We start from the raw sequence: 20,424 nt of genomic DNA, 5'->3' as shown, positions 1-20,424 counted from the left end.
AGACATTTCAAACAACAAATTAGCTGGTCTGGTATTTGACATGTCATATTTAATTAATCAAATTGAATTCACCTGCTAAATTTGTTTTAACTGAGTAAAGCAACTTTCCAGCTGTGATAAATACTTTTGCCTAGCACGGTTGTAAAAAGTTGACATCCCACTGAAAACTGTTGATGCAAGCATGACTGCTTACGATGCATAACAACCTAATCTGTCCATTTCTGGACAGACAAATGCACATCAAGCTGCCTGCAAGTCACTCGCTGTCAAAGAAAACATGCAATTCTACGTGCCACAATTATCTACAGTGTTTCATGCACAAGCTGTCAACAGAAGACGTGCCTCTGCTTAATGCAATTTTCAGATGTATCAAGGATTAAAAAAACGTGCCTACGGTAGAAAAAAAACTATTTGATTAGTACTAAGAATAGTCATGTGTGGAAATATATAAATTATTTACATCGTATTTTCTGACATAAATACATTTAAATATGTAGTTCAATTTGAAATACGGGATTCTTTCAATTCACATTTTATTTTTGTGGCATGCATGCTTGAGGCTTGCTTAACACTATATGCTGTATGTCTGTTGATGCTATGATTGCATTGCAGAATAGGATACACAAAACGTACAAAACCATGCAAACTCCCTCTGAGCAAAATATCACCCTTTGAATTAATAACTTACAGGAATGACCCGTGTGTGTGTGTGTGTGTGTGTGTGTGTGTGTGTGTGTGTGTGTGTGTGTGTGTGTGTGTGTGTGTGTGTGTGTGTGTGTGTGTGTATGTGTGTGTTATAATGACCTTCAAGTAGTAAGTCACATGCAATCCAAAGTACAAGGGAAACACATACATGCAACACTGTATGTAAGGAGTGCATGCTTGTTAGGCTTTAGCCAGAACCTTTTACCTTTTAACATCAGGACAAACAAACTTGAGGCATGCTTATTTTTTTTCTTCTGAATGGTTTTGCTGTGCATGGGAATCAAGATATTGTTAATGTCTTTATCTGGGCTGACGGGGATAACTGTAAATTCTTTGGGTGGGTATCGGTTATTGGGAATTGGGAGGAAACACCAGACAAACTGGGGAGTAAGGATACTGAAAACTGGTTTAAAATTAATCCCAAAACTAGGATTCATTTGAACCAGTGGTTACCTTTATGGTTACTAACTGACAAGCACTGATACCCATCATCCTCCTCGTCTGGTAGAGTGTGGCACTCCACAGGGAGGCGTCCCTCATCCAGGAGTGCCCAGCAACTGTCCCGCAAGACTTCGCAGAAACTCCGGCAAGGCAACACCGGCAGCGGGACCGGAGAGCTGCACTTTGGTACCAAGAGAAGGCAGAAAAACCACTCCAAACTATGGTGGCAACGTGACTTCAACAGCCATGCCCATTCATTTAGGAGTACCTGGACTTCCTCCACACTGCTGTGGTTGAGGTAATTGGGCACAACAAACCTTTCCCCAACCATGGAGGAGCAGAAAGGGAGAGCAGTATCAAGCAGTAAGCATTGAGGGGATTTTACGATAAGTGCTGATTTAGCTACTTCTGTGTGGCTTTCAGCTGGTGTCCACCCACTTACAGTTGTTGGTCTAATTGTGGTTGCTTGGCTAGGCTCTTGCTCACTTACTGATGATTGAGTAGCATCTAAGATTTGGTAAATTTGGCTGTTCACTTTCTGGCTAGTTGCTGATGCTGGACTGGGTACTTGAAATTGGGCAGCTATTGGTATAAAGGTAGTATCTGGTTTCTTGCTAGTTGTCTGTGGTTGGGTAATAAACATTTTCGGGGTAGTAGTTGGTTCTTGGGTTGTAGAAAGCGCCTGGCGAGCAAATGAATCTTGTCTAGTCTGTAACACTTGGTTAGATAAAGTTTGCAGAATAGCTGTTAATTCACCAGCTGGTAACTGACTAACGTCCACTAGTTGGTTGACCTTAGGTACCTGGATAGTCTCTACAGAGTTGTTGCTTACAATTGGGTTTAGTACATCTCCTAGGGTAGATATTTCATGAGAATACTTTGTCAAATTAAAGTCATTAGCATTCCAATTAGAGCTACTGTTAAGCTTTCTATTTACTCTTGTGTTTTTGCTGGTTTCGACAGAAAAATCTAGATTTTGCTCTGATTTTGTGCTACCGAGATTATGGCCCTCATCTGTGCTGTGATGAATTACCAAGGCACTCTTTTGCAATGCCATCTGATTTGTTTGGGACACTACACTGTCTCTACCATCTAACCCCGTATGATCAGTGGGCATTACAACTCCTTGATGGTTTTCCTCAGAAAAACCCTGTGTTTCAAAGCCAGCTCTCCAGCTACTTTCAGATCCGGTTGCAGATCCAGATTCAGAATTGAATCCAGAGCCGGACCAAAGACCTGACTCAGTGTCTGATTCCAATTCAGACTCGAGCCCAGATCCAAGTCCTGAAACATCTCCTGCAAACCTCAAATGATCAGATCCTCCAGAACCCATACCCGTTAGAGAAGATGTGCCATTACCAGGTTTTCGTATGCGCGACGAAATCCCTGCTGTTCCCTTTTCTGATTCACGTTCATTCTCCGGTTGTGTTGTAGGTATTAGAGTGGTCCGTCGAAGTCCCTCAGTGATCTCATCCCAAGTCTGCACTTTTTTCTGGATCCCATGTCCCTCATCAATGATCTCCGCTCCAACACCTGCAATGTTCTCTGATGGTGCATCTCCACTACCTGCTCGACTGCCAGACCCCTCATGGTCCACTGTTGGGGGAAAAGTTGTAGTACCAGTCCGGGTCCAGAACCAAGCATCAGAGTAGACCACCCACAGGGTCAACAAAAACAAAACTCCAAACTGGGTCCTCATCTTAGGCATCATATCAAGTCTTGACCACGTCCACCCACTTGATCAGGCTCCCAGACTGAATTGTGTCATGTCCACACTGCCACTACACTCCTCACACACACTTTTCAGCTCTGTCTCCACACACTCCACTAGGCAGAGAGCAAAAGTGAAGAGGAGTGTCCCATTCAAAAGAATAAAGGGGGAGAGCAGGAGGAGGTGCCCTCTGTATTGGCTGCCCTGGCAATATTTCCCCTCCTAACTCCTCCTTCTCCTTTTGTCACAGCAGTGAAAAGCGATCTCTCCTGCTGACTGATACCTTAGAATTACGGCAGCTTTGCCTTTCAGTGTACAATACTGATGCCTTCAGTGTCTTACAGAGAAGGGCAATTTGTTCCCCTTGACTCGTTCTCTTTGTTAAAACATGATAATGGGAAAACTACAGATCTAGCTTTAAAAAACAAACTGCAAACTCTGTGAAACTACACAGTGGGAGCAAAAGTTGTGCTCATGTGTTTTGCTGATTTCAACAAAAAAAGATTTGAATGCAATTTTGTGGTGAAGGTTTGAAATGTAAGGAGCTGTGCTGAATTCCCAGCTGTGGATTAAACGAGTCCCATTCCATTGCAATAATGCAACCAATTATGCGGCAACGTTGTTGTTGTTGTGACATGTAAACATGTTTAAATATAATCTAAACAACAATATATTACTACAGCAATTGTATCATTTTATGGGATTATGGTCAAATGTATCTAAACAACCAAATTCAAAACCACTAAATATAAAATCAATCCACCAGAGTCAGTTGAAGTTCTTATAATCTGTCTTTACATTTCAAATTCAAGGCATAACATTGTTATTTCCTTCCACTCTTCCCCGCCTGCATTGTCCCTGCTCTACATGGTGCCATTTATTGTCCAATACAAGTAAGACCCCTGTTTTCAGTGCTCTGTGGTTACACGTTAATCCAGGCCTCACTTTCTTGTCCAGACTGGTTTCTCACACTGCCTATGGGATCAGTTGACAGAGACCCTCAACATCTGCTAATGGGAGATCAGTGATAAAAAGGATCAGGAGGTTTGTGCAAGTGTGTCTCCAATAGTACCGGGGGTTTTAAATAAAGGCAGGCCTTTTTTTGCACATAAACACAGAAAGGAACTTGGGTCAAATGTGCACAGCATGCAAACATCCCTGTGAAGGTTCCGGACGCTTATGTTGAGATGCATAAATGTCTTGACACAAGCTTGACAACTTTATCCTGTAGCTCTCCGTCATGGCCCGGGGTCACTGATGATCCATCTGACCCCTGTCTGCAATATTATGTTCGTTTACTCTTAGCAACGGGGGAGGGTGAACACCAGAGACATTGGAAAGTAAGAGGGGAAATATTGACAACGTGCAAAAAAGAAAATAACACAGTATAGCTCACTTATGTATCACAAGGCCGAGCTATTTTGCGCTTTTTGCCCTGATGACAATTTCAATGAAAGAAAAATCTTGTGTGCAGTCATATGAAAAGAAGCTTCCTTTTGGGCAAACATGACTAAGGGACTTGTGATTGTCTTGAGTTAGTGTCTGCCTGACTTTTATCTACAAAAACATTTGTCCCTTAAAGGAGCAACAAGGAAAAAAAGGTCTATTTGCCACTACTAAAATAATATATAAAGAATACTACTTCAGGAATGGAAGATCTAAGGCTCTCTATCCTCATTTCAGAGGCAGAATACTAAGAGGCGAGTTGCAGTAACAGTAAATGTAGATTAGTTGACCCTTAAGGCAAAAAGGAGTTAACACTCTAACCAAGCAATTGTTCACTCTAAAACTGTCAAAAATAGACATTTTAATTGCAGCAGTTGCTTGAGAGAAAAAAACAAGGAGTGACATCTCATTTTTAAGGTGACTTGTACGCAATCCTATCCAAGTAAGGGAAACAACACAACATGTTTCAGGAAACATTAAAAGTGGACTGCAGATATATTCTCATCCACTTGCAGCAAATGATTCTGTGGTCGGACAAACTCAGTGATCAAAGTCACCTTTAGTCAGTCTGTAAACCAAAATAAACACAATGTATATAGTAGGGGCTTGGTTAATAAACCCTAGAGTAATAAACTCGGTGATAGGTAATGATTAGCCTCAAACATCAGCTCCCCCTCTCAGGGTTTATTGTCTTATTGTATAAGTTAGGAGAAACTACACTTTCTTTTGCAAGAATTTCCACATGGCTCATTCAAACCAGATCAATGTAACTTAATGATGGCAGAGGTGCGTTTGCTGTTTTACACTTTCCATCTCCGGTGGGGATCCCCAGCAGCGTGATTTGCTCTTTTATCTCGTCCCTTTCCGCTCTTTTTACTACTCACAGAATCCCGACGGAAAGAAGAAACTGTCTAAAAAAAAGAGCGAGACTTCAATCAGTCTTCGGGGAAGCCTGAAGATGTTTTTTGTATGACACTGAAATATAAAAGATGGTACAGAGTTTACAAATGTTCATACACACTTTAAAAATGGGAAACTTGGGAAACTTGCCAGAAGGCTTGGGTGGCCAAGCATATACCCTGTCACCTTGGAACTGGAAAACCTGACAAGGAAAAGGTAAAATTGCACTTAATGAAGGTAGTACTTTTGCACTTTGGGAGTGACAGTTTTATTCAGTACAGGTAATCTGCAGATATCATGACATACCTTGAACTTTGTCAAAAGTCTCTTCTTTCAACATCCCTTTAATGTGTACTGCTGCCAGTACAGAGTGCAGGCTGCAAGAGCGATTTGACAACACTGTGTCCGGTTTTCAAGAGTGGCATTTGTAATTCTAACAGGTAATTACAGTAAGAATGTTTGAAAAGTTTGCACTGTGTTGTATGTCGAAGATCGTAAGAGGCTGAACAAAGGAACGCACCAACTGTGTTCGGCTGATGACACATCTTTTTCTGGGGAAATCAAACTCAAAGGGTGTCTGACCCCTTCAGTAGTCCTTTTAATACGAGTTATTTCATATAAAAGAAAAACTAACGATTGGGATGGTGTTGTTGTCGAAAATAACAGCAGGGCTATTGTTGTCTATGAAATTAAGTGTTCAAAAATGCATTTGTTCAAGATATAGTGACCCGTTTTAAGGGTTTCAGAATGTCCCTTTTAGTTCACATGCTGGTCACTGCAGCACGCAGACAGAGGACCAGAATCTCAGCAGGGATCTCTCGTAATGTAAAAGGGTCAGTTCACCCAAATAAAACATTAAAAAAAAGAATGCCTCAGTGCTTTTGGCACCACTAATACAATTCAATTCACCTCCAATGTATTTGTGTGGTGGCAGAAATATTTCCCCATGAATACTGTATATTTCTCCTCCTTTAAGAAAGGAAAAGCCTTTATCGTACATGTAGATAATGCAAAATGGTATTCCTCGTAAATGTGTGCGATGTCTGCGGCCTGTGGAATCCTGAGATGTTTGAGCAGGGGAAGAGGTGAAATTCCAGGCCTCCCCAGTGTCCGTGCTCACAATACACAGACAAAAGCCTGAAACCCAAGACCAGGAATGAGTCTGACGCCTGAGACCATCAATGGGAGGATGAATGATCGACTAATTACAACACCAACAAAAAAACCAGCTGAACTTAATCCACGAGGGGCCGAAGGTGTCCAATTATCTGTCACTGCACAGCAGTATGTTAGTGCCAAACTGTCGTTCAGATCTTGAATTTCGTGTACAGAGTGCCGATGTCATCAGAGCTAAATATAGGTTTTGTGAATAATTTAAAGAAATAAGAGGGCATATGTGTGCAACACAATGTCCGCTGGAAAGAGAGAAAGTATACGTGACACATACAGATTACAATGAACCTTCTCTATTAACTTAATGTTAATTTACCACTTGAACCGTCACTTAGCTTCTTGAAACATCTCAAATATACACTTAAATTATTGCTTTACAGGCATTAAGGGTTCTGCTGCAAGGAAACACTTACATCAAACGGAAGAGCGTGAAACTAAACGTACGTTACAGCAGAGGTTGACGATACAGAAAAAAAGAAAACGTGAGGGGTCTGTTCTCCGTAGGCCTTGGAGCAGCCAAAGGGCCTTTTGGGAAGCCCTCCCTGGACCTTCACTGGTGTTATTTCAGCGAGTGCGGGTCGGCGACCTCTCGCTGTGAGTCATAGTGTAGTCTCCGTTATACAAGCATTAGGCCCCGAGGCACTCGGCTCTGGGAGTTTTAAATGACACAGACGAATCAGCATGTCCGCACAGACACTCATGGACAAAGTCAGCCCACATATGGTTGAAACACATGTGCACACACACACACACACACACACACACACACACACACAAACTTGGACTGCAGTCGCACAGCATGTCACAGCTGAGCAGCAGTATAAACAGTGAGACACAGACACAAACTAGTGAACATATGGCAACAACACACATACACACACACACACACACACAGGACTCCCCTGCTTAAGCTGCAGCCATACAGCATGTCACAGCTGAGTGGCAGTGTGAACATATCTCAATGTGAGTTAAAAAAAAACACGTAAGGAAATGCCTGCGATACCATCATTAAGAATCTGCATTTGCATCCATTCTCTCTACATGCATATATTCTCCTGCTCGCAAAAAGACAACTTCTCTCATCTGTCCCAGTATCCCGGAGCAACAGGTTGCAACCGAGCGGTGAATCACTGTACAGTGAAGGCACTATTCAGTGGCTCTCCAGCTAAATTTAAAGCCGGTTGTGAATCTTGAAAACGGAGTGCTTTCACTTGTCTTTATCCCCTCTTTTAAAAAGGCACAATCAGCAATTTGAGGTCATGTACCGTGCCCTAGTTTTTCCAGTCTCATGGGAATTAGTGTAACACACGGTATGTGCCAGAATGTAAAAACTTTACGTCCTATTGAGTACAGGCTAGCCTTGCTAGACGGCAGACCTGGTGGCACCAGATAGTGAGACAGCAACAGATCCAGAGATCCTGAGAATGGAGGATGAACACAGTTTTTAGGCTGACGGAAAGACCCCGATTCAAATGGCATCTTCCCTCACATCTCTAAGATGTGTGTCACTGACTGTGTGAGACAGCCAGAATGAGAGGCAGGGGGGGGTTGGACAACAAGAGTGGAGGTCAGAAGGTCATAGCTATCAGATTAGGAGGGAAAGGGGTCCCGTTTCCCACAAATAAAGACTTATCGCAGTCCTGGAGTGGCCTGCAGGAGCAGGTTGTGAGTGAGTAGCCCTGCCTGCAGTGTAAATGCCTCCCATTCAGACATGACAGCTTTTGTAAACTCAAACTGTTGGAGTTTCTTAAATTCATCGTCTATGGAAGAGAGATTATCTGAAGACTTTAGAAGAGTGCGAGAGTTCATTCATTGGAGTGGGCGTGAAAAGAATACATATGAATCAAGCAGTCCAGTGTAAAGGCTTAACAAAAGTAATCTGTAATTATCTGTTACGATTGCCTTTCTTTCACGCAACTTGAGTGACGCGGCAGAGGCACCGTGGGTGAACGGAACAATGTTAATTCTACAGTGTAGCCTTGACTCTGTGGGTGGTTTCAGATTCATATGAGTGAGTTACTTGTCACTTCGTGTTCATTCAAAGCGGTTGCAGCGGACCCATTGAAACGGATGAGGAGACCTACAGCACGCGTTTCAACAATGCCATTAGCAGTCCGACAGCACCATTAGTCCTCTTCGGGGTTTTTTGTGCTGTGTTTGGAGATCGATGTCAATTGTAACAAGTATTGATCAAGGCCTAAGTTACTAAGTGGTACTCCCCTTTAAGAGGAAATGAATAGTGATAGAACATGTCTCACAAACGTCTCTGGCACTAACTCTTACCAAAACTTAAGGAAGAAAGTGAGTTTGACAACCAAAAGCCCATCACATGGCAAAATAAGCACTGAGCTGTCAATGCAATCCTATCAAATCCTGAAAATACAGGCAGTGTTGAAAAGCACCAACTGATTGCTTCAGAGACTGCTACGTAGCGATATCACAACTTGGCCTCAGGGGCCTTTACGTTCCGTACAGCAAACGACACCCCTGTGTACTTTTCGACCCTCGCTTTGGATAACGCAAAACTCCCCCACTCAAAAAAAACAAAAAACTAAGCTAAGCTGCATCTTTCAAGCGTCTCCGCTGAACAATCCAGTATTCTGTAGAAAGAGACAGCCGGGCAGACAGAGCCCTGCAGGGTTCCTCACAGTCCTGCTCAGGCAAGCAGAAAAAAGCTTGGCTGTCACTCTGAATAAGACAAATTCCATAACAACAGCAGAATATGTAGCCTGTGGGGGCCTAAACAAAAGTTACAGTATAGCAATGAGGTGCTATATATATATATGGGATGGAAGGGAGGATCACATGTTTCACCGCCTTTAATGCATGGAAGAAATGTGATTTTTTTTTTCTCAGTAATCGTTATCACTTATCTAACAGGGCAGATCAAAGCTCCTCTGCTGTTCCGCACATGAATTGCATCCTGAACTACGAGTCCCACTTAGGACCAGTGACGGATTGGTTCCTTTGTTGATTCTTTGGCTTGAGAGTTAATCAAACATGAAACATGTATGTTTTGGGAACGAGCTACCCGTGCACCGGCAAGAAAGAGAAGGATTTATGTTAAATAAACTAAAACTATAGTAACCTGACATATGATAACTTTATCAAGACATAATTTTTAAATTGTATTAAGGCCAGGACATTTTAATTAATTAGGCTTTATTATCTATACCTGAATATAACACAGAGTAAAGGAATCACCTTGTAACTATAACATGGAACGTGACGTGGCCTTAAAAAGGGGAGCGATGCAGGAAATGACCCGAGGATTGAAACCCCCCTTGCCGTCACCCTTAAAAAAATCCCCACTCTAAAAGGACTACTTTCTTCTGCCTGCAACGACTCCACTAATTAATGCGCGGTGGAGTCAGAGCATCCGGAAATGTCTTAACTGTAATTGCCCCACGATGCCTGTGAGGTGTTGTCTCGACTAATGACAGAGACACCGTATTGATTCCTCTGCCTCAAACTAAACGTCAAAGAGGAGACGGGCGGAAGCTGCAGAGAACTTTACTCTAATAGATGTTTACATGCGAACGTGTGTGTTGGCTCAGAAAAGGCAACTTTTTACACTTTGACTTTTTTGTGTCTGCTTATATGGAAGTGTTTTGAGAGTTTACATAGAACCAGCGTATTATTGCCGTCTATTAAAGGTGTTTTTCTAGGACTGTTGGGAAAGGAAGCGTATTCCCATATACTAAGCAGAGGATCACATGCTGCATCACATATAACAAGCAGCCGGTTTGGAAAATCTGATTGTGCTGGCGTTTACTATCACTTCACATCATATGGTCGGGCTGGTAGCTGTGGGGAAATAGCTCCCTCTAGTGGCCACAGTGTGAGCCACACCTAGTCGCAGTGACGGTACCGCATTGACCACACAGCCTTGCCTCAGCTGTCTATTTTAAACTGATTGATGACAAACTACATTTCAAATGCAACCCCAATAGAAGGAAAGCAGTTCTTTATGTTGTTGTTTTTTCATCCCATGGAGCGTCCCAGGACAAACAGTTTACTCTTGGTATACACGGCCGCAAGACAAAGATGTTGACAGGTGTAAAATGGTTCACAATGATCGGTAAAATCAGCAGCTCTTTGACGCGCCGTCCCACATCCTCGCTGCTGCTGCTGCAAAAAAAACCAAACCTCGCTCGACAGGTGGTGCTCCCCGAATGAAAACACACCTGCGGAAAGTCAAACACACCGACCGTAAAGGCCTGTCAACAGCAAACGGCGCCTCGGGGGCAGATAAGGCACGTGGTCAAGATGCTGCAAAAAAAGATTTGTTTGCTTGTGCATGGTTGTGTGGAGTCGGCAGGAGAGAGAGAATGACCGTATTGCACACTGTTTAATTTGATGCTGAAGATAACTATTTAATCACAAGGCGTCTATTTTCATCAGCTACAACAATGTGGCAGCCGAGCCTCCGGCAAAACTCTCTCAACACACCTGCACTGTTGAATGTCACAGCACAGAGACAAAACCACCGCCGTGTTCAACTCCAAGATTACGTCCTCAAAGGGAGCTGCTTCTCCTGACATTTAATAGTGCATGAGATGACTTGCAAGAAGACATATGGATGGATTAAAGAATTATCACCGCTGCCAAAGTAAGTAAACCGCTCGCTCACTCAAAGCAAACTAACTCAAAACAGATTTATTTTTCTTTTTTCATTTTGGTGCCAAAAAAGTAGACAGAAGATCTACAGAAGATCTACATAATCTCCACGTACTTCAAAGACATGTGAAGGCACTCGTGCTGTTCACCGTTTTCATCAGCAGAGGGAGACTGAACCACTGTGGGCTTCATGACGGGGTTCAAAGGGACACTGGCCTCATTACGGTCCAAAGCACTTAGGTCACAGGACTGTCATCAGCACGCGCACACACACACACACACACACAAATATCAGATGAGAGACAGGCGGGGCCGACACACAGGAACTAAGTCCATTCAGGTCATCATAGCAAACGGAGCCTAAATATTTTGTTGCACTAACCTGCAGCAGAGTGCCATGCTGCTCACTGAAGTTTGGAAGAGTGACTTCCTGCAACAACACCACCTCCCTCAGGCCATTAAGGAACTGACACAGAAAAGTGGCACTTTCTTTCCTTTCATTTTAAACCTGATATTTGTGTTCATTTTTTAGGTTTTTTAAGATATCACACATGTAATCAGTTAATTTAATTTTTTTTTTTTTTAGTTTTTGACATATTTATTTCGATTTGACATTGTATTCCTATTTTAATTCAGTCCGCTTTTGGAGTAAGGCGTATTGATTTAGTGGGGAACGTTGTTGTTTTAACTACAGTGTTGTAAATACATACTGTAATAAATAACCTTGCTTTAAGTGGAAGTTTGGAGTCAGCCATCATTCTATTTTTATTGTTTAATTATTTAGAAAAAGGATATGGGCAATAATGAATACAAAATACCGTTACTAGAGTAAGGACAAAGTCAAAAGTTGATTGTTCAGTGACACAAATACTTGAATTTAAGTGAATAAAGTAATTTCCCCTTACACATAATGCTGAGAAAACTGGTACATATGAATATATCCAAAATAGACAAAGAGCGCAACTCAACCGGGACTTCCTATCAACCGCTCGCCACCATAATGCAACTTATTTGTACTTATTCTTAACAAACCTTGAATTTACATCATTGTTTTTGTCCATTTCTGTATTATGTGCATCTGAGAGTAAATCATTTTTTCTTAACGACGGCCCGGCGGATCTTTGCGTGAAACTTGAGGTAAAGGGTCACCCCACTCTGACAAATCATTGACCTGCTCTCTAGACCTGAAAAGAATGGAGAGGGACTCTCCCACACCTGGAATCCAGACACTCTGCTTGTCTAATATGGGCAGGGTTAGAGGGTCACAGAGTTGGAAATGTCGCATTCAGGTTAGCTACATATTTACTACAGAATACCGAAGTCTGATGAACAAAATAATGGTATTCAAGCTTTTCCTTTTTTCTTCAGGTTTTGAAACATTTGGGGGCGATTTGATTGTTAGTGATTGCTGTCATTTCAACGTTTTTTTTTTTTCCTCTTTGAGAGATCATTTCCTGGTCACAAGGTGGCTACAGGTCAGAGGATTGGGGCCTTTTGGCCGGAGGGGTTACGAGTTTCACCCTCAAGACCAGGAACAATTTGGATTGAGGGAATACATGCGTCACGGTGTCATGTGCTTTGATGAACTGTTATGAAGATGTCCTTAAGCAAGGCACTTAGCCTCCAACTGGAGCTCACTCGCTAACGATGAACGACTTTAAGGGTCGTGTGAGTAGCTCAACCACTTGGCTCTAGTTTAGTTCAATTTCCACGATTTTAACTTCATGTATTGAATGTCTCTGTGACAATCTACAACCCACCATCAAATCGCCCGAGTGTGCAGAACACACAAATTGAGCTACATAACTGCCGCCCGTGTTCAGGCTGATCAAATCCAGCCTGTTGATGTCTCTGTTGGGAGAGCGCCACCCAAATTGACAGTCTGTTGGAGAAAAATAGTTCATTTCTCATTTTGCCATTGGTAACCACCAGTTGAGGGGAGTCTGGAGGTGGAGAGGTTAGTAAAGGAATTGCACATACCAGCTGTTTCTCTGGGACTGCCTAGCAAGTCTGAACTCTTCCTTCTTCAGACATCTGACACGCATGAACGAGGCCAAGGGGTCCAATTTGGGGCCAAATGTTGAGCCATTTTTTTTTATTTTTTTCTCACCTCATAAAAAATGTCAGATTCCAACCAAGGCCATGTTTAAGAAAGTCAACTGCAAAAACTGAACAGCAGATGCATTTCCAGCACCACTTTTAAACCACCGGCCGAAGATCAGAGGGTAAATAATTTCAGGTCTTGCGTCACCAGCTCGACCAGACCAGTCAGAAGAGAAATGCCGGTGGCTGCGACCTGATCGGCTGTACGGTGATACGTTTGGGGCCAGCTGGTGATGACAACGCCGTCATTCTCACTTCCCACAGAGATGAAGCAACGCGGAGATCGGAAGTCTGGCATTAGGAGTGTTGACTTTGGGGATTAGGATCCATAACCGGATGGGCAGGAAAAAAAGGAACAAATCATCCAAATACTTCTTTGAGAGGCATCTGTAAGTGACAGCAGGGAAACGGAAAACAGCGCTGACATCCTTCAAATAATCCTTTGACCTTTTGTGTTTTCTCTCAAAAAGGCTGCATCTGTTACTCTGACATGTCTTTGCTAAGATATACAGTACATTGTATTTGTCCCCTGAGGAGTCTTTCATGCACTTATTTATTTATTTTTTATTATCCTTTCCCAGATGAGAACTGGCACAACAAGTACGGGTTATGAGAATTTCTGTGAATATAGTGTTATCTCAGGGGACAAGACAAACCCCAACAAAATCAGCTAAACTCAGTTCATGCAGCCTTTGAGGAGGGTTAATACTGAGTTTAGGTAATAATCTGAGAAGGCGTAGAGACTCAAATTATGTATTCAACACGCAAAATGTATAAAAATAGTACCTTAGACATAGATTGCTATGTCTACCTTCCATTTTTTGCCTTAGTTGTTGCCTGTAATTGGCGTTGTAGCTGGAAATGAGATGTTAACAGCATGGGGAAAAGTGCTGTTGAAAGTGCCAGATCCTTTTAAAGGTCAATTAAGCCAGATGTAGGACTGAAAGCACCCTCCATGTTGAAACAATAGGCTCTTATGTGAATAGGAGAAAGACCGGGTGTTTGTTTGGGATCGCTATGTTCCGTTAACACGAAAAACTAAAAACAAAAATAAATCTCCATATTGTGGCCAGGTTGTCTTTTATGTCGGTATTTACTTCATCTTTCCCTCAACAACAATTTTTTTTCAAACCGGGTCAATTGCTTACCCACATTATTTGAGAAAATTCCAGTCACACACACTGAAAGTCTTTGGCTGGGTTTCAATGGTGACCTCTTTAATGTTTCTCACCCATAAAACAGGCCCGGCAGACAGACTGGGAGACTTGGCTTCAGTACAAACCAACTGTCATCCCTTTGCCAGGAACAGATTGAGACCGCGATGAGCCGAGGCATGTATTTACAGGAGAGTTTCTTTTTCAGTTTTCTTTATTCATCACTTGTGGCTATTTACGTTCATCTCCCACTTTGTGCACACCATGAGAGTCACAGCTCTTTTGTCTTATTTAGAAAACTACCTCATGTATAACACACACACACGTGTGCGCTGTCTAACTCTCACAACTGCCACTGACTGTAAAGCTCATAATATAGTTAAATTTCACTCCTTGAGTCACAGACACTACAGAACAATCAAAACACAGCATTTTAGATTCATTACAGATGATAGATCCGCCTCGGCGTCTCAGACGGTGTTTATTTCCGCTCGCTGACTCACGAGTAAAACTTGAGTCGTTGGCATGAGTCAGGACAAGCAGGGGGGAATCGGAAATTTCTCCCACTTGCAAACAGATGGAGTGGAAATCCAGTCGCTTACTTTACCAGTCGATAACAACCGGGGACGGGCCTTTCATGTGAGGAGGATTTACAAACATTTAGGCCGTTACAAACATTTATGCCATGTTCACAAAGACGTCGGCAAGACGGCATGCGCATCGTTTAATCAGAACAACTTTAAAGAGATTTGGAAAGACAAAAGAATGGTTTCATCCCGGAAGAGGACCTCAATCTCTAAATTGAATGACGTCTCATCAGATAGCTGCCCAGTTGTTATGCTGGTGGGAACCACCCAGACGGTAATTCTAGCTAAAAGAGATTAAGATTAAAAACCAAAAAGGAGTCTGGTTTTGACAGTTTTAGGTACAGTTTTTTGTGTGTGTGTGCATGAAGGTGTGCCAGTGAGGGCCAGTTGATGCTAGATGGGCAAGAATTAAGCCTTGGACTTTACAAATCATTTGGTAATTCCAGCAATGTCAACCAGGCCATTTCCTCAGCCTCTTAATCCCAAAATGAGTGAAGCATGTGTTTGAACATCAAAAGGTCCTGGGACCGTGGCCGTTAGGGGAGCATTCTTCTGCGTCCGTGCAAATGAATGGGGGTCATTTCCAGAAGCTTTACTCAGCCGACCAAGCATTAAGTGCCCTCAATTGGTCTATTAGGTTAAAAAAAGAAGAAGAAAAAAAGATTAATTACAGTTAAGCATTTTTTTTTACGTTGTCAGTCCACAAAAAATGAGGAAAAAATAGCATGCCTTGTATTTTTCATAGACCGGGAGAATGCTGCTGAACCAACCCGGTCAGATCTCCAGACCGTTCCAATGGAAATGACTTTTCTAGAATGTCTAGATCTATGATGACTGTTATCTGAGTCCAGCCAAATTACCACACTAATTTGCTTGGATGTCTATAAACCAATCACAGCTTTCCACATCATCTAAAAAAGTGTACTGCAGTAGAGCCACGCCCACTTCTTCGGAAAGCATGGCCGACCCGTAAGTCAAGAAAGGCTTAAAAGAGGAGATATGACGTCATATCATTGGGGTACAAAACATGTGCAGAAAATCACAATTCTGAAATTATTGAAAAGATCGTTTTTAAAAGATCATAAACAAATGCTTTCTCTTTAAAAAAATATATTATATATTGGCTGAGCTCACCCAAAGAGCACGTGAATTGACACTATCCCTTTATTTCTAATCTGTCTGCTGTGACCCTCCAACATCGCAGCTCCAGTTACACTGCACATGTGTCAAAGCTCAAGACCTCGTCCAAGCCTTCATTCAATAGCCTTGGAGTCAACGAGGAAGCGTAATGGATATATTAATCTACTTGTCATCTTGTTAAACTACATCATGAGTGTAAAGTAAACATAAGATGTTATATACGTATACACGTTAAAATATCATATGAAAGATTTACAGCTTTCAGGACGTTTTTCATGAAAATCCGTCCGGATGGCTGAATGTCACCAGAAGGGAAATAGGGACGTAAATTGAGAAATACAGTTTTGATGTATTTTGACTGTTTTGATTGGAATAGCTAGACAATATTAACAGCTAATAAAGTATTCTGATCTATTCTATTTACGAGTGCATTGGTAAATCACACAATTGTACAACTGTATGAAATAATCACAAACTAAAAAGTTGCAATCAATCCGGTGCCGCCATTATCAGCTGTTATCCATTTAAAATGGCTCCATTTATCAATCAAATTATAAACAGGCCTCACAATGAAGCAGATTTGTGAATGTGTGCAAACACCACTCACACAAACACACCCTTCCCAATGACCTTTACCCAACTGTGTGTAATGATTAAAATGGCAGTTTAAGCCATATTTCAGCAAAAAGAAAATGTTCGGAACGTACTGAGACAACAGAGAAGCAGATTGTGCTTCAGGGGAGGTTTGAAATGGATGTTCTGATAGCTTTCACTGCAGCATCACTATTAGAAATCACTTACTGTCATGACTTTAGCTCGCTGGCTCTCAATGAAGGATGTGAACATTTCACTGCCACCTTTCAAGTCTACAGAGGGTGAATGCTTGACACTTTAAAACATGTAAGACACTGTGCCGGCCGTTTTTCTTAGAGATAATTACATAGTTTGATAACTGCTGTTTGGAACATATTTCCAGAACCTTTCTAATGTAATGCTACAAGAGAGCTATACTCACCATGTGACTCACTTTCAACTGAGAGCCCTGAGGTGCGCAAAGCATCCACCATACATGTTCACAAGCACAGCAAACGCATGAAACACACATTTCCCCCAAAAAAGGGATATCAAAGGGAATCGTTCCCTTAGTTCAGCGGATCTAAAGAGCGAGTTGCCGAGGAAGAACCGGGATTACAAAAGAGGAAATTCTGTGGCTTTGCATGCTCAGTGGAACTTCATCTCCATAATCCACTGTAAGCACATAAACTGTTTGCAGATGAAAGCCCTTGTGCAAGACAAGACAATACAAGCATGCAAAGGCAGTGGTAATAAAAAAAAATGAATACTGCTGACTCTGCATACTGCAAGCAATCACACAAAAAACAGGGTTACAGATCAGAACAGCTAAATGTGCTTTTAGCACCTCCAAGAAATTCTAACATATTATTTATACTTCAACGTTGGGCAACTTTACGACATTCAGAGAATTCATGTCGCAGCAAACAATTATTTTCGGTATGAAAAATATAGTGGAGTAATGTCTACCTGAGCAGAGAATGATGTCGCTCTGTGTGTGTTTTTGTCAAAGCTTCTCCGTTCTTTGGTGACAGGCAGCTCAGGTTAACACTGTTAGCTCTGTTAGCACTGTTGACGTTGTTTGCACTGTTAGCTGCAAGCCGCCTACTCAGCCGTCGCTAAATTGAGAGCCATGCTCAGGATTTAGAATTTAGCAGCTTTACTGCAGATACTTTTTCTTTGCTATAATGACAAGGGAAGTTATTGCACGAGTGTGGTACAATTAAATAGTTAAAGAAGGTTTTTATCCATTTACTCCCACATAAGTCCAAACAGTTGTAAATGTATTTATTCACTGAGAGCCCCTCTCCCCTCAGTTTCTTTAGACTGCGTGTAAAATATAATATCAGGGAACTGTGCACTTCACATTTTCATTCAAATTCAAATAGCATGTGCTATTATTTCAGACATTTCGGAACACACATGGCCAACCAAGACAGAAAATGTTCCTTACTTCTGTTGTCATGTTTTGTGTTTTATTCTTTCAACTAATGCGGTAGCTTACATTCCCTTTAGTTATATTAGAACTCACCTTCCCTTAATCATACCCCAGTCGAGCCAGCAGACAAAACAAAGCCATCACGACACACTATTGCCAGCTTTGGGGTTTCTGTTGTTACAGGAAAACAATTGTAAAAATTATAAATTTGGGTTATTTTGTCAAACTTGATGATTTGTTTACAGGCTAATGAGTACTATCCATGACTAATAACTTGACCTTTATGAGTAGAATTAATGGAGTGTGAGTTTAACAGTATGATACCAAGATGTGTTCCAAAGAAAGACCAGCATTGCTTAAATGCTGTGTCAAAGCTCCCTAAACAGTCCAGACAAATGGCCTAAATGTAAGATTTTAATGAAAGAAAAGAAAAGCAATAAAGCAAATATCAATCAAACAGACCGGCTCTGACCAACAAAGGTCTTTCTGCAATGTCCATCTTTTCAATCTTCACCTAAAGCCCCAAACAGACCCCTTACCACCAGCTCCAAACCCCCAAAGTGAAAACATTCCTCCTTAAATTATCACATTAGAACAAAAGAGCCTCTCTACAAAAAAAATAAATGGGACAAAAGAGGGGGAAAAAAGCATTCCAATCATGTTGGTTCAAGCTTTGCAATACCAAAATACTGCATGTGAAAGAGGAACGGCAGGCAGGCGCACCAAAAGTATCGCCCCGGGGCTGTGGTTTTGTGTGGTCAGTCAGAGGGGGAGGAGTTTGTCTACCACCTACAGCTTCCTGGAAACAAGACAGTGCATCTCAGTTCCATTGTTGGCCAGAAATCTGTGCATTCATTTCTTTTGACACAACCGGCTGGAAACAGCGGCACATCAACAGCGTTACAGTCGACGCTGCAGCCTCTTGATGCCTCTCGCATCCCTCACACCTCGCCAAGTCAGGTCCACGTCAGGTCGGCAAGAACTAAATAAAACTAGATTTAAAAAAAAAAACTATGCTCCTGGGTCATAAGATGGGGATATCAGAGAGCAACATTAGTCACTGCGAACGCCTCCCATTTCCTTTAAGAAGGAAAACCTGAATAATGAATCTCTATTCTGCAGCGCAACCTGACAAGCGGGGGAGTCACAGAATCAAGTGTCAGTGATTGATAAAACATGTTGAGATGATTTCTGAGGGAATAGGGAGAAGGAAAAGACGGAGGTGTTTTCAAACCGCTACGTGATTTACTTCACATCTGTAACTCTTTCATGAAGCATTGGCCAAAAAAATTAAAGCTGACAGTGTAGGAGGAGAGAGAGACAGAATAGGAGAGGTTGCGGCATAATATGTCTTCTTCCAGACACATAACGTTGCAACTACTAAAGGGCCTCGACCATTTAAACAGACCTACAGGGATTTACTTCACCGTTTATTTGCATTAATCATGTCGCTGAATGGCTACAGATGGTCTGCCGCAATGTTTTTCCACTGCAAGGACATAAGGAAGTGATATTTGTGCAGTCTCACTTCAAATATAAAATATATATATAATATATATATTTTTTGTACTTCCTAAAATGACCATCTTTTATTATTTTGGTTTATCGCTGATATCGACCTTGATGGGTGTTTTCGGGTTTTCACATTCATACTGTGTGAACACTGCTGCCGGACAATGAAAGACAAACATACAGACAATTTTTTTTGTGAAAAGTGGCCAAAGCTGATCACCATCCAGCATGAGCATGTGTTTTCTTAACTTAAGACCAGGTGGTGGAGAGCAATAAGCCCCTGAAGCACTTCCACAAGAAGTAAAGCTGGCTCCAGCCTGGGCCTGGCAGCATCACCAGAGAACCTGGTTGCATGATTTATGCAGAAAAAATGTTGGCTTTATTTCACTTCACTTTCACCTGTCCAACCATTTTTATGTACCCTGAGAGTCCTTCGCCGTTTCCGTGGATGAAGACACATTAAAATACAAGGAAAATTCTGCGGTACCACAAGTTTCAGTGAAGGACCTGCCTCTGGTTCTTTTCACCTCCACAGCAATTTTCAAGTTGACATAAAAGCATATTTAGAGAGATGTGTACCCTATAAATCAAAGAACATGTTAACAAGGCTAAGAATCTGAACATTTGCTGCCAACTTTCAATACTTTTTAGAGTCAGTATACTTGGTACTCGAGACACATTTCTTTCTGTATAAAAACACTAACGTTTTACACCTCGCCATTCTCTTTTTTTACAACTAAACAAACAGTAAAACTGACAAACATCCCCAGGAAGCACTTATAAACACAGGAAGAGTCCTACAGGATCGTGTCATCTAGACGCAGTGCTACCTTTTTACAGTCCGGGCGGGGTATACAAGTCTGGCCATCCGAATACCTGCTCTCTTTACTCGACTCTCTTTCTGTCCCCTTGCATGTTAAC

The 20,424-nt window shown here is 41.9% G+C and overlaps 1 protein-coding gene across 1 annotated transcript in view; it reads right to left on the bottom strand.

Moving 5' to 3' along the window:
• The window catches only part of col18a1a (collagen type XVIII alpha 1 chain a), a 40,790-nt gene extending 37,865 nt beyond the window's left edge, over positions 1-2,925 (bottom strand). Inside the window, exon 1 of the mRNA XM_079170888.1 lies at positions 2,506-2,925. Coding sequence (XP_079027014.1) covers positions 2,506-2,857 — 352 coding nt within the window. The 5' untranslated portion in view covers positions 2,858-2,925. The remainder of the gene's footprint in view (positions 1-2,505) is intronic.
• Between the last annotated feature and the right edge of the window lie 17,499 nt (positions 2,926-20,424).

This window comes from Pholis gunnellus, assembly GCF_910591455.1.
Source record: "Pholis gunnellus genome assembly, chromosome: 12".
NCBI classification, from domain to species: domain Eukaryota; kingdom Metazoa; phylum Chordata; class Actinopteri; order Perciformes; family Pholidae; genus Pholis; species Pholis gunnellus.
The sequence above is the reverse complement of the archived record's forward strand: the minus strand, read 5'-3'. Positions and strand labels throughout refer to the sequence as shown.